This window comes from Equus quagga, chromosome 2, assembly GCF_021613505.1.
Source record: "Equus quagga isolate Etosha38 chromosome 2, UCLA_HA_Equagga_1.0, whole genome shotgun sequence".
In the NCBI taxonomy this organism is placed as follows: Eukaryota; Metazoa; Chordata; class Mammalia; order Perissodactyla; family Equidae; genus Equus; species Equus quagga.
In genome coordinates this window covers 44,666,896-44,681,632 of record NC_060268.1, presented here as the reverse complement: position 1 = coordinate 44,681,632, position 14,737 = coordinate 44,666,896, and the positions used below count along the sequence as shown (strand labels likewise).

At 41.0% G+C, this 14,737-nt stretch overlaps 1 protein-coding gene across 2 annotated transcripts in view; it reads left to right on the top strand.

Annotated features, from left to right (window-relative positions):
- The window catches only part of FBN1 (fibrillin 1), a 227,174-nt gene that overhangs the window by 111,950 nt on the left and 100,487 nt on the right, over nt 1-14,737 (top strand). For both annotated transcript variants that reach the window (XM_046652577.1, XM_046652578.1), the window contains exons 9-13: nt 831-956; nt 6,297-6,455; nt 10,830-11,009; nt 11,624-11,764; nt 13,420-13,539. In XM_046652577.1, the coding sequence (XP_046508533.1) occupies nt 831-956; nt 6,297-6,455; nt 10,830-11,009; nt 11,624-11,764; nt 13,420-13,539 (726 nt within the window). The remainder of the gene's footprint in view (nt 1-830; nt 957-6,296; nt 6,456-10,829; nt 11,010-11,623; nt 11,765-13,419; nt 13,540-14,737) is intronic.

Genomic DNA, 14,737 nt, shown 5'->3' with positions numbered 1-14,737 from the left:
GATATGCTTGTTTGCCTTTTTGTTGGTCTGAAATAGGAATGTGCTTGGTACATATAGGAGGATGGATGTTAAAGAACTGTCGTAAAATGTGCCTTGAGGTGTTATGCCAACTCTAGAACCTCAGGCTCTGTCCTTGGCTGTTTCTCTGCCTGACTTTCACTGACTCCAATAAAATTTTCATCTGCCAGAATAGAATATGCACCTTTACTGTTACACAGCTTCGCAATGACAGTGCTGTTTATGTTAGCATTGACTCTAATATAAGCAGCGAAATATTGTTTGGTTTAGCCTCTAGCCCAGCATAGAATAATGGGGATTTTGCTTTTAAAAAAGTTAAACTGCGTGTAAACGGTGTCATTGCTGCCTTTTTGACTAACAGGGTGAACCTGAGTCAGAAGACACTTGAATCTGGTCCACTTAGAACTCTATTCTGTTTTATAAGTGAAGAGCAGTACTTAGACTGGAGAAGAAATGTTCTAAGTTACAGGGTAAATAGAAAGGGAGCTTCACTCAATGCAAAATATGGAGAGGACGAGGAAAACAAAATTTTAAATAAATGACATTTGGAATATTAGCAAGCTATAGCTACTTGGTGAAACAACAGCGCACACTTTTAGATTTTAAAGAAGTTTCTTTTGTTTTGCTCTAATCTCTTGCATTTGGTAAATTCTTTAGGTAAGCTTGTGTTGAGAGAAGAAGCCCTCATCCTTTGAATTGACTACTTTACATGCAGTGTTATTCTGTAAGGATCGCTGTTTCATTACAGAATGTAATGATGAACCGTATTATACTGTGTTCCAGGAACACTGAAACTCTTCTTTATGTTCCAGATATTGATGAATGCAGCACCATTCCTGGAATCTGTGATGGAGGCGAATGTACGAACACAGTCAGCAGTTACTTTTGCAAATGTCCCCCCGGTTTTTACACTTCCCCCGATGGTACCAGATGCATAGGTAGGTTTCATTATCAACAGCGTGCATGGTTTCTGTAAACCAGTTCCATAAAGAACATCTCTCTAGGCAGGATTGTTAAGGGGGACATTTCTCACTTGATGTGAAGTGTACGTTTATGAAATCTGTTAAGCAGTTGAGCTCCCTCCTAAAGAACAGAGGCAACTTGTGGTCTTGTTTGGGGATTTTTGCCTCCCATACAGAGGAATGATCCAGGAGATCCTATGGACATCCTCAGTCTATAAATTAACTTTGCAATTATGCCAGTGTCAAACCTTGAAGCCATCCTTGACTCCTCTCTCTTTTTACCCTACCCCCACTTCAGTCATTTCCTGGGACCTCTGTCAATTTAGGTCTGAAATTTTGCAATAATCTCTTTTTTTTTTTTTTTTTGAGGAAGATTAGCCCTGAGCTAACTACTGCCAATCCTCCTCTTTTTGCTGAGGAAGACTGCCCCTGAGCTAACATCCATGCCCATCTTCCTTGCAATAATCTCTTAATTGATCTCCCTGCTTCCTGGCTTCTCTACAAACCATCTTGTTGAATTTATCTTCCTAAAATATGCTTTGATTAAATAACCCTCTTACTCAAAAGCCTCTGGTAGTTTTCCATTAGGACTTGGAAATTAATGGGTTTTGGTGTGTCGCCCATGGATCCTTTAGGTGCTGGGAAGCCCTCCAGATCTGCTGAGGTTGGAGCAAGGGTGGGAGGGCAGTGAAAGGGGGGAGGCTGAGTGGAAAGGGTTCCTGCCTCCCCCCACCCCATGCACACACTCCAGACAACTCTGCTTTTGTCTGTGTGGGTGTTAGGCTTCAATGTAAAATAGCAATTAAATAAGGGATTCTGTTGTTTAAAAGAATAGATTTAACAACGGCTGGATTTAACAATGCCTGCACTACCTTCAAAGTTTGGTATTCTAGGATAAAGTTTAAGTTCTAGAGTGCACAGACTAATAGTTAATGGGCTTCGCACCCTGACCCCTCCCAACCTTGCTAACTTGTCAGCACGGTCCCTGCTTCTCATCCCCAAACAGGCCGTTCATGGCACTTCTGTCGTGCCTTTCATCGTGCGTGGTACACCACTCAGACTTCTCTGCTTCCCAACTCAAGCACCTTTCACACTTCTACTCAGGTTCTCTGTCTTTGAAGATGTCCCAGATCAGCTTGCCTGAAACCATTCCTCCCTTACCTGAGGATATGCTTCTCATAAATGGCCTTATAGGGAAATTCTGCATCCGTGTGTTTTTGTCTCCTGGAAGACTCATAACGGCTATCCTTATATCCTCTGTGGTTCTCAGCACAATCTCTTGCATGTCATAGGTGAACAATAAGTATTTGTTGAATACCAAAATGAGTAATTCCTTATTATTAGGGCAAAGCTAGGAAGCCTGTGGCACATGGCCTAGGAGAAAAATGAAAGCTATCTTTTGATGTTTGTTTCTGGCCCATATTTTCAGACACTCAGCTGTGTCACATCCTTACCACAAGCCGTGAATTGCAGACCAAAACTGAATTGCACTTGAAATTCTGAATTCCTTTTTACTTAGTAATTTATAATAAAAGCTGAGGGCAGTCTCTTACAGTTGATATTTGAATAAAGACAACGAGTGAAGGAAGCATCTCTGGACTTTTCCTTGGAAACAATGGTGGTGCCTGGCTTGCCTGATTTTCCAGGATCTATCCATAGACATTGGAACTGCAGTGAAAGAATGGCAAGGGCGATTCATGTACCTCCTTTTTCTACCCAAACTGTCCCAGTGGGTGCGTGCCCTCCAGTGGATGTGCTCAGCAGAGAAGTAGATCAGAAGTTCTTTCCTTGGCCAGATAATAGGGAGATTTTTTTTTAACCCTCAAAGGGAGCCCCAAATGACATTAAAATGATTAAAACATATTTACATAGTAGATAGTTTACATTTTTAAAGTTCTTTTCTTTTTACCAAATCTATCCATCCTAACTTTTTACAAAGGAAGGAACTGAGATTCATGGGTCACCTCCTAGGTTTTATGGAAATTATCTGACTTAACGTTTACAGCAGTACTGTAGATTGGAAGAAGCTGAGGTTTAGAGAGTTTAGATAAAAGAATTTGGCCTAATTAATAAATGAGGGAGTAGGGATTCCAACTTGGGCCTGAATCCTCAGTGCGGCCTCCCCACTTTGCTTTCTCCCAAATGAACAGCGGATGCAGAAAACCTGTGCTTGCCCGTACCCCTAGGCAAGCACTGTTTCTCCTTCCTCGGAACTTTACTGTGCCCATAATTAGCAACTTGTTATAGAAAATGACCCAAATGACATTTCTCCCTTCCCTGATGCTGATATTTCCTGCTATGGTAAACCACAGAGACCCCCAAAATTATGCCTCGTGGCAAGAAAATACATATAGTCTCCAATTTATGAACAAATCCAAGGTTTGTTGGTAAGTTGGTTGTTTGGAATTAGTAAATCTAACCAACAGGAAACCCCATATGTAATAGTGAGATACAGTATCTTCCTTATACAGCTCTTCTAGTCATGAAATTCCAACTGTTCCCTTGTTCTGAGACTCCCAGACGCCCCAGCCCCAACACTCCCTTTGTCTTGCAGTATTATTTTCTTTTAATTTTTGCTCCGTGGTCTTCCTTTAGTACTTTATAATGCTTTGTGTAGCATTTTCATATGACCTTTTCATATTAGTATGTTCTGTCTCAGTTCTTGGGAGTCCTAAAGATGTCCTGAACCCAGTTTGGGCCTCAAAGCTCCTAGCTCTTGGTTGGACACAACAATGTTATGATTGGTTAGGAGAGGCCTATTGATAGGCTAGGATGGCCTGCAAACACCTATTTAGTCCAGAGCGTATTTGTTTTGATATAATGTGATTTCTGGGTCCTGAGAGGAAGTGCCAAGTGATTCAGAAGAGAATAAAGATGGAAAGTTTTCTCTCTTTCTCTGCCAGATGTCTTGGCCAGAGTAAATTTAAAATAGGTGAAGGTGTCTGTAGTTCCTCCTACCTCCCGTTGTCTCCTCCAGGTCCTAATATTCTTCTCCCTTGGCTCCCATAGGTCTTCAGATTATCCTAAAGCCACCCCGTACACTCTGTGCAAAGTGATGCAGCACCAGAATGGTTTCCTTCCTGCTTCCTTTGCCACTGCTACCTGGTGACATGGAAAACTTCAGGCTGGTGTGCCCAGGGGTCAATGCCTCCAAATGGTGCCTGGTTTTCACAACTTTTCCCTTACCCTTTACTTATTAGCCCTTAGGTTTCTTTAAAATTATAATTTGTGTTAATGTATGTATTTTTAACAAAAGCTCTTCTGCGAAAAAAGAAATTAGCAAGATGATTATTGTATGTGCAGGTGCCATTTGTAAATCGGAGACTGCCCACAGCCCAACCAAGGCTGGTAATTTTTTAAGCCCCAGCATTTACCATTTTGATCAAGAGTCTCTAACTCATTGATTTAACATACAGGTCAGCCAGATGGGCAGCAAAATAGTTCATAGTTAATCTGCAAAATTGTAGACATTAGCCCTTTAAGAGTTTGCTGTTGGCAGCCGTAGGTCCCAGCTCTGAAAGATAGAGCCCGCGCTGGAAATTATATATACAAACTTTGGTCAAGAGTTTACGCTGAGTTTTGACCACCAAATTCATTTGAAGCTGGGATATAAGCCAGTTTTGAACATCTCTTCCCATTCTTAACAGCCTTTGGTTTCCATGCCCAAAATATTTACTAATCCCCAAATGTATAAAGTATTAGTGGCTTTAAGGCAATGAAAATTAGGAAGTAGAAAATTCTATTTCTCCCCCTTCTTCATAGGGGAGGTGCCACCCATGGCTTCACAGAGCATACCTTGTCTGCACTTCTCTCTCTAGCCTTTTACCCTGGACCGGGCTGGAATAAAACTTGTCCTGCCTCTTTGCTGAGAGTGTTAGTCTGACCAGAGGTTCAGGAACTGGGACCACAAAAAATTTCTAGAAAGCACATTTATACTTGCTAGTGGTTTTAAGTACTTCTCAGAAATAATCTTGCATCCTTTAAAGCTGACCTATAATTTTCTTTCATGGTTTGTCTAGGTTTGTTGTAGCCTTCTTCACTTGATGTTAATAATTTCAACGTTTCTAAGTTAGGTCTGTTTTTTATTTTATTTCGTTTTTTTAAATGTATGGCAACCCTCAAGATTTGAAGGCTTTGTGTTCTTAAGAATGATGTAGATGAAAACGATTATAGGTATGACCCTCTTTCATCAGATTTGATGTTTAAAATTTAGATTTACAGGAAACATAGGCTTGGAGTGTTGACTGTGAAATCACTTTACAAAAGGATTTCACACTTATAGTCCTCCACATGACAAGCATATTTAAAATATTGTTTATTTTTCACAACTTGATTCTATATAGACTGTACAGAGATGTATTTGACGTGGAGAGAGGTACAATCTCAACACATGTTGGTAGATCTAAGTGTTCTGCACCTGGCTTCCTGCCTCCTCCAGCTCATGGTACCCCTTCAAGGTCCATGAAGCAGTCAGGCTTCTCCTATGTCACAGGGTCTTTTTTGGTAGCCCAGAGTTGTGCTTCAGTGTGTCAGTGTTGTCATGGCAGTCAGACATGACGTAACCCAATAAAAGCGATATAGAGAACTGTGTCTTCCCGTGTTGCTTTGAGAAGATACCTTTCTGCCAGAAGAAAAAATTTCAAGAACCATTGTATCCTGTAGGACTAAGAACTTGGAATCACGTACATTTTGAACTTATCAATAATTAGTGCCTTATAAAATCTCTCAGGGCCCCAGGACGAAAGGAGATCTTGATTAACGAGCATTGGGTCCGACTACACAGTGGGTGACTCCTTTAAAAAAAATCTCACAAGTCTGACTCACAGTTTCAGACTGAAAAATAAGAAAGATCTTTTAGAAATGTAGACTATAGTGCAGACTTAATGTTGTTTTAAAATAGATTGATGTCAATATTTGCCTAAAGTGACTCTAATTAAGTAGTTTGAAACCAAGGACAACACATTCTCCCTTCAGTATAGAGATGTGGCTTCATACCTAATTAACGGTCACTGCCAGTGATTTTCTTAGTCTCTCTTATCCTATGGCACACATGGTTGTGATCATTCCTTCCCACCTTGGGGATGGAATGTGGGACTTTGGCCAAATGCACCAGCTTGCAGGGGCGAAAGGTGTGAGACAAAGGATTTCTGACTAAGCATTGTTCCTGAGCGGTGCATGCAGCTTCCCTTCCAGGGGCAGGAGTGTCTGTTCATCCTGCCAGAGCCCAAGTGCGGAGTCTGGAGGTGCTGGAGCTGGAAAGTGTTGTTCTAAGTTGCATCTCGCTGATGTTATGTGTGTGTTTCTTCGTTCTCTCAGATGTTCGCCCAGGATACTGTTACACAGCTCTGGCGAATGGGCGTTGTTCTAACCAGCTGCCACAGTCCATAACCAAGATGCAGTGCTGCTGTGACGTCGGCCGATGCTGGTCTCCTGGGGCCACCATCGCCCCTGAGATGTGTCCCATCAGAGCAACAGGTAAGAGCCCTTCCCGTTATCTGCAGAATATCCCAGTTCAACCCCCACAAGCCCAGGGGCAATGTGCATGATGCAGCTATAGTGGAAACCCAGGTAAGTACAAAAGATTCCAGAAAATAAAAGAGATGACATTGAGGGGACTTTCCCCAGATAATGAGGTGGGAAAATACAGAGGTCTGTGCATACAATGCTGTGTTAGCTACTGCTGCTTACTTCGCTTGCCCGTTACCACTGAATAGCAGCCTTTTCAGGAAGCACTTGTTTCCTATTATTCTCCTATATTCCTTTTGGCTCTCATGTAGCCCTCAAAAGCTCAGAAGAATAAAAATGAACTCTCTCAGACCCTTCCAGGTAAGTTATTCTGGATATGCATTTCCTCCTTCCTTAACATTTGGCACACTTTCCTCTTCCATGTTGTCAAATTCTGTTGGGTTTTTTTCTTCACAGTATCTCTTTTATCTGTCATATTCCTCTCATTTCCACATGGAGCTCATTTTCTCTCTTCTGAACTATTGCCGTAGTTTCCTAACTGGTCTCCATGAGTCCACGGCTGCCACCTACATTTCCCAAAACAGAGCTCCTCTGACGTCCAGTTTAGAATTATATCTGGGGAAAATGTACAGAAAGACATCCAGAAAACATTTCCCAGGATGAACTCAGGCAATATCCAGTGGTCCAAGTCACTCCATTTCTTGAAAATAAAATTTTACTGCTTAGCGTTGGGAGTCCCCAAATCTGATCCGAGTTCATCTTTTAATTCTTCTTTATAGTAGCTTTATTTCCTAGTTAAATTGTATGATCAAGCTTTACTTGAACCCAGTCTTAGCATTTCTGAATTCAAATGTTCTTTTTTCTAAAACATCTCCCCAGTTCAGGGCCTTACTCGCTCCTCCTCATCCCTGCCATCCCCTCTTGTCTGTTAAGGATCCTCTCAGTCACGACCTGATCCATGAACATCCCAACATAACCACAGCTAGAAACACTGCCTTTTTGCTCAGTGCTCCAGCTTTGTTGCGGCACAAATCCCCTCTGCTCCGCTTTGTGCCTACGTGTGTTCATGTACTGCCTTTTTACTAGTTGATAAGTCTCATTAGGAGATCCCATTCATATTCCTTATACTTTTTTTTAACACTTCCGAAGTACCTAGAAAATCTTGCTTATAGGAGGAATTCAAGTAGAGTGAACAGCTTATTAAGTGACATCTTTCCCACCAATTCTAAGTGAAAACTGGGGTCCCATCTCCCTTCCAATCTGATTTCTGAAAAGTATGTTTAAATCAGGGAACTTTAGGAGAGAAAATGAAAGTAGAGACGGATAAATGCAGAGTTAATGAAATAGTTCAGAGTGTGCTGTTCACAGAATGTGAGTTTCCCTTCATCATGGGCTATAGACCTGCTCACAGGTGTTACTGTAAAATTTCTGCTTTTTGCTGAGAATTATACACGTGGGTTAAAGAAGCAATAAAATCTTTCCCTGTATTTTAACATATAACAAGACATGGATTCTGCCTGATTTGCTTATTGAATGTGGCTTAAAAGAGTAATCCACCTTCCTTAGTTCACTAGGGAACCATTTAGTAGGTCGACATTTATAAACACATGACTTCCTACTAAGACATGTGGCTTGGGTACCAGGAGAATCGCTTTTTAGATACATATGTTAACTTAGGATTCAGCAGCATAGATGTGGATTCCTTCCTGTGCTGAGGCCTTGAATAGAGGAGAGAGGACTAGAGCAGGTTTAGGTGCCTGAAGACCTACTTTGGGACACATGGAGCAGAAGGCCTGTTTCTCCTGTGCGGTTTTGCAGGGAGCTGCTCTCCCATGTGTACCAATGAAAGATGCACAGCCCTGAGATAGGCCCAAGGCAAAGAAGACCGCTAGAGCAAACTCATTTGCGGGTAGGTGTGTGTGGGTTTGCTCGGATATTCCAGTACCAGTGCTACAGAGCTCTGGGCTCTTAACTAATGGAGAGTGATGATATAGGAAGGATTATTTCAGGTTGGTCAGCTTTTCACTCAAGAAAAAAAAATCAGTATCATCTCTGGGTTAAATGGAGATGAGAAAGATGCTAAACAAAATTAGCCACAGGTTGCTGATCTTGAATGTAGAAGGTCTCATGGGAAAGTTATTAAGCTGAAGAAAGTACGGAAGAATACAGAATTCAGTCTGATACACTTTTCTGGAGAGATTAAGATGAATTTAATGGCATTCTTAAAGTAATATACCCATCTGATTAGCAGAAATGCTGATGAGCTATCCAACTTCTTTCATAAAGTCCTAAAAACCAAAAAAAAGGAGAAAGGCTGAATTGATGCTTAGAAGCAAAGTGAGTTCCTTAATATAATTGCCACTGAATTAAATCCAACATAGTTAATGAATTCCTCTTGTATGCAGTTTGCATGGCTAGGCTGAGAGCGGGGATTAGTCATGAGTTAGATATGATCCTTGACTTCAAAGATCCTTGTCATAGTCTTAGTGGTAGAAATTTGACGAAAAGCAGGTAGCCAGGAAATGATGGATATGGCATGTCCAGGTGGTAATTCTATAACAAGGATCACTGTAGTTTGACAAGAGTGATTGTAGTATCCTGATTCAAGGAAGCATGTATACAAACGGTATATAATCCTTTTCAAATACGGTCAGGTACTACAGAATCTCTGTGGGTTGAAATTCCCAGTATAAAATAATTAAAATGTGGTAATAGAATTCTCTGAAAACACAGGCTCAACCTGGGTTGGAAATGTCAAATATAACTGAAGAAATTTTAGTATTGGACTAGCAAATAACAACAAGGCACAAGGTAGCTAGGGATAGTTGGCCACATGTATATTGGCAGAACATCCCATGAGGTTGAAATACGAATGCATTTCAGTAAGACATATTACTGTGTCTTAGAATAGTTGGATTTTAGTCCACAAGGAAAAGAAAATATTAGCTTAATTTCTATTAATGGATGAAAGTATAGAAAATATCTATGGGAAAATTCCTGTGTGACAGTGATAATAAAATTATTAACATTCTGGCAAGAGAGAAAAAAAGAACTAAAAAAATGACAGGGTTAGTTTACTTATAGAAGGGAACTATGACAAAATATGGCTTCTTGTAGGAGACATGAAAATGAGTAGTTAAGTAAATACACCCCTGGAAACCTGGATAATGTTTAAAAATACCTTCAGAATCCCAGAAAAAATGTGCCACAAATCTAAAGATGATTTATTCTAACAAAGACCTAGCATTGTGAAAAATAGCAATCAGCCTATATGTGCAATCATAGGGAAATAGTGCACAAATTCAGGGGATCTTTATGCAGCACTCCCACCAGACCCATCACCCCCTGGTATTCTTTCTGCCCCCTGGGCTGCTGCTTCTCCTTCACTTTGTTGTCTTTTACAAATAGGTATTCCTTAGGGCTCTGTCTCCATACTCCCTTCTCTTCACTTTCCACACCTTCCTTAGACGAGCTCATCCATCTCCATGGCTTTAAACACCACCTCTCTACTGATAACTCCGAAACTTATATCCAGCCCAGACTTCTCCTCTAGGTTTCAAACTCTCTTATATGACTGCTATGTGACATCTCCACTTGGATGTTTGATACCTCAAAACTCATCTGTTCAAAACGAGACTTGACTTCTACCCACAAAACCTGCCCCACTGCAGTGTTTCCCGCCTCAGTAAATGGCACCAACATCTACCCAACTGCTCAACCAGAAAACTAGAAGTCATTCTTGATTTCCTGTTGCCTCAGCTCTGACATTTGCTCCTTTACCAAGCACTGTCCATTTATCTCTAAAATATGCTTCAAATCTGTCCACTTCTGTCCAATTCCAGCATGTGTCCCTCATCCAGCTATCATTATCTTGCCGGTGGTCTCCTGCAGCAGTCTTGCCTCCCTCCGGTACATTCTCCACGTGTCAGTAAGACTGATCTTTTGAAAATGTTCATCTGATCATGTCCCACCCCCATGGAAGACCTCCAGTGGCTTCCCATTGCACGTAAAATAAAATCCAGGCTTTTTAGTGTTCTCTTTAGAGCCCTGTGGGATCCGCAGGTGGCACTGGATGGAGAAAGTGGCATTTTATTCTTCCCTGAGGCAAATTGTGATATAGTTAGAGACGTCCTAGGTTTGGGGAGGGGCATGTGGTACACACTCTGGCGAGTGTGTTTTGGGCTTTGAACTATTGTTCCAATATGGTTGCTCCTGTAGGTATCAGAAAAAAGAATGAAGTCAGTTGTATTTTTTTCCTTTTTTTCAATTGTTCTATATGGTTTGAAGATCAGTTTTATTCAAAGATTTCTTTCAAAAGTAAAGATGACTTCCATGAGCCTATGATATATGCTACAGCTCAGCTGTTGTGTTCTGTTTTTCCAGAGGATTTCAACAAGCTGTGCTCTGTCCCTATGGTAATTCCCGAGAGACCAGGATATCCTCCTCCGCCCCTTGGCCCTGTTCCTCCGGTTCATCCCGTTCCTCCTGGCTTTCCTCCTGGACCTCCACTTCCGGCCCCTCGACCACCAGTGGAATATCCATATCCATCTCGGGAACCACCAAGTAAGAATTCAAAAGTCACCTGGTTATCTTTCTTGCGTTAATCACTTAACTTCTTTTTGTCATTTATGCTACTTTAGTCATTGAATAAATTTACAATTCTTAGATTAAATTTTTAGTTTACATGGTGTTTTGTAAGTTTCTTTGTTTGCCTGTCGCATAAGGAAAAATGAGAAGTTTCATATTCTCCAGAGATTAATGTCCTTTTGTTATCGACGTTCTCAGCCAACTGTGGGAGAGTAGTGGTAGCGATTTAAATCTGATTCACAGCGTGGATTAATAGAAGAGGTACAAGATTATACTTTGGGTTATATATCATGCAAAGCAGTTTTGCAAGTAGTTAAATACCGATAACTCACTGCTTTTGTTATTCCCCCAAACTGGAGGCTTGAGAGTGATGCAGAGAAAGGAGTAGGAGAAGCAGGCAGAGGAGCAGGTGGCACGTGATCTCTGTAGTCAGGAATGGAAAGATGCTCTATTGACACCAGAGGACCTTTGTGCAGAGTCTCCTCCATCCTTTATGATTCAGTAGCTTGCCCAATATTGCTAGATTAAGTGCTGATGAAAGATGCCCTAGTTATAAATAATTTTAATGGGATTTAATGTTATTCTTTTAGGGGTGCTGCCAGTCAATGTCACTGATTACTGTCAGTTGTTTCGCTATCTCTGTCAAAATGGACGCTGCATTCCAACTCCTGGGAGCTACCGGTGTGAATGCAACAAAGGATTCCAGCTGGACCTCCGTGGGGAGTGCATTGGTACGTGATAGAGCTCTGGGTTGGCACTAAGAGGCTATTCCAGTTCTGTCATGGGACTACATTGGTTTTCGACCACTGCCGTAACAAATTACCTCAAACTTAAGTGGCTTGAAACAACACAAATTTATTCTTTTCTAGTTCAACACAGGTCTGACTGGGCTAAAGTCATGTTGTGTGCAGGGCTGTGCTCCTTTCGGAGGCTTTGGGAGAGAATCCATTTCTTTGCCTTTTCCAGCTTCAAGAGGCTGTCTCCATTCGTTGCCTTAGGGCCCCTCCCTCCAACTTCAAAGCCAGCAGTGTAGCATCTTAGATTACATTGAGCCCATCTGGATAACCCAGGAGATTCTCCCCATCTCAAGGTTAGCTGATTAGCAACATTCATTCCCCTTTGCCTTGTAGTATATTCACAGGTTCTGGGGATCAGAGCATGAACATATTTGGGGAGCTATTATTCTGCCTACTACCGTGACCTTTAACTTTCGTTGTAAAATAGATTCAAGTCATTGCTCGTAGCTCCAACTTAAGTCATCTTACCAAAAGCCTGACCATTAAAATAAAGCATTAAAAGTACCCCCAAACTATGAAATTTTGTGCATTTTACTAATTTAAATGGATAACTTAACCAACTCTCTCTGGTTAGTCATTAAACACTGAAGAGAGAAACTTTAAGTTGTTCACAAGGCATTTGAGCTAGTGAAGGGAAGAAATGTAATGCAAGAATAAGCTATTTGTTGGATTAGATAAGAACACCCAGTTGCTCTCTAATTTTTTAAATATAAACTTCTCTCTTAGTTCTGTTATAAATTCCAACTCTGTAATTATGATTCAGGCAGAAATCAGCAGTTGTTGGTTTCCTCGTGCTATGTAGTTTCCTGGTGATGGGAAAGCCCCGCTAGCAGCATATTAGGAGAGAGTCCTCCAGTCCTTAGAGGTCATCCAGAGCCGAGTAGAAAAGGGAATAGCTTGCTGGGGGTGGGGAGTGTGAAATCAGACTGCGCCTGCCGCAAGAAGCATGTAACTGTGCAAGTGGGTTATCTAATGTAAGCCTTGGCTTCCTCATCTTTGCAAATAGAAGAATATAAGCCAGTTTACCTCAAAGTAGACTGATAGTTCTAAACGACTGTAAAACTAGTGGGAGCCTGTCTAGGGATGAGGTGGGGAGTGGTGGCAGATTCTGTGGTGGGTGAGAATTGCCTTTTAAATGGCAACTCCTTCATGGTTCGTTCTAATGTTCTTTGGGAAACTCAGCAAGGGGTGCTTAGATATGGTTAGGCCTCTTTTTGTTGAAAAATAGAGCTTCAAGAGACACTCCGAATCCCATCCATAAGCCACTTCTGAAATGTTCGCCTGTTTGGTTCCCTTAGGCCGGGCTCAAGGAGGAGAAAATGTTTATTAGCTCAGAGTGTTGAGTTGCTATGTGTTCAGCATTTTTCTCTGAAAAACAACACAGGAAAATGATACACTTTAACTGTTCAACCAGCCTTCAAGTGGCTGGTGACACGATATATTGTAGTGGAAAGAAAAAAGATCCTTTCATTGTGTTATTTATTTCTTAAAAGGAAAGTATTTTAACATGTAAAGGAAACCAATAAATGGTCTCAGAGTTATGAGTTATTGCTATTTAATTTCTTACTAAAATATACTGTGTTTTGCAGATGTTGATGAATGTGAGAAAAACCCTTGTGCTGGTGGAGAGTGTATCAATAACCAGGGCTCGTACACCTGTCAGTGCCGGACCGGCTACCAGAGCACACTCACCAGGACAGAGTGCCGAGGTAGGGCCCGCCTTGCAATATGGGGCGTGCATGCCGAGGGAGGGGTTTGCTTCAAAGGAGTTCAGTGGAGTTTAAATAACCCTTGCCAGGAGAGGCTGATATGCTCCTGTCACTTTTTGTACTTAATTCCACATATTGTCCCTCCAAAGGACAGCATCACAAAATTTGGCAAACATTCAAATTATTTTAAAAGATGCTTCTGTGCTTGTGGGAACTTCTTATTTTCACTACTTTTTTCACCTTGTCACTATTACCTGTTAATTTTTAATCTGAGAACTGGGGAATGGCATTGTCCTTTGTTGACACAGAAACTGAGGAAAATTTCAGGTGAAATTGTATGCGATTACTTTCTTGATGGAAAGGTCTAAAGGATGAGGAAGTAGCCTGTACATTTGTGCTGCTTATTAGCGTGGTCAGCAGCAACCTCACCTGAGCTGGTTGGAATTGCAGAATCTCAGATACCACCTCAAAGTTGCTGAGTCAAAATCAGCCTTTTAACAAGATCCCCCAGTGATCTATGTGCACAGTAAAGTTTGCTAGAAATGTTACCTCGCAAAAGTTTCCCTTCAGGTTTTATTAATTAATTTATTAAGCCACCCACGATGCCTTTTATTGAATGACTTTGATGAGCTAAGTTTCTGAGACAGAAGTAAGATGTATTGCTCACCCTCAGAGAACTCAAATCTCTCTCTGTATCTCTATGAATCTGGCACAGAATGAGCTGTACCGTTGACCCAGTAAAGCCAGATAAAGGCGAGCCAATTCTGTTAAAATTAAATACCAGGAAAGGTAGGGAAGTTTGTTTTACTTAAAAAAATTGTCAACTGTTAATGGGTTAGTTTTATTTGCCTCTTTTCGCAAAAGCTCTTCACATGAGTTGAAGACGTACAGAAGTTTTTATTTTTATCTGTCATTGGTTTCAAAATCTTTGAATGTGGTTCTGACTTAAAGATTTCCTACCATCGGTGTATTTTAGTACACTACTTATAAATGGCAATTTTGAGCCAAGAAAACTGGAGCTCAGCATTTCAACCTGCTTGTATTTCTATTAATGGCCTGCTTAATTGAATTATAAATATGAATAGTCTATTAAACTGAGTTTAGAACTTTCTTAATATGATAACTATTGTTTAAATAATTAACAGGTACAGTGTACTAGGCATTTTGCACTAGTAGAAAATAAAATGAAACCAACGTC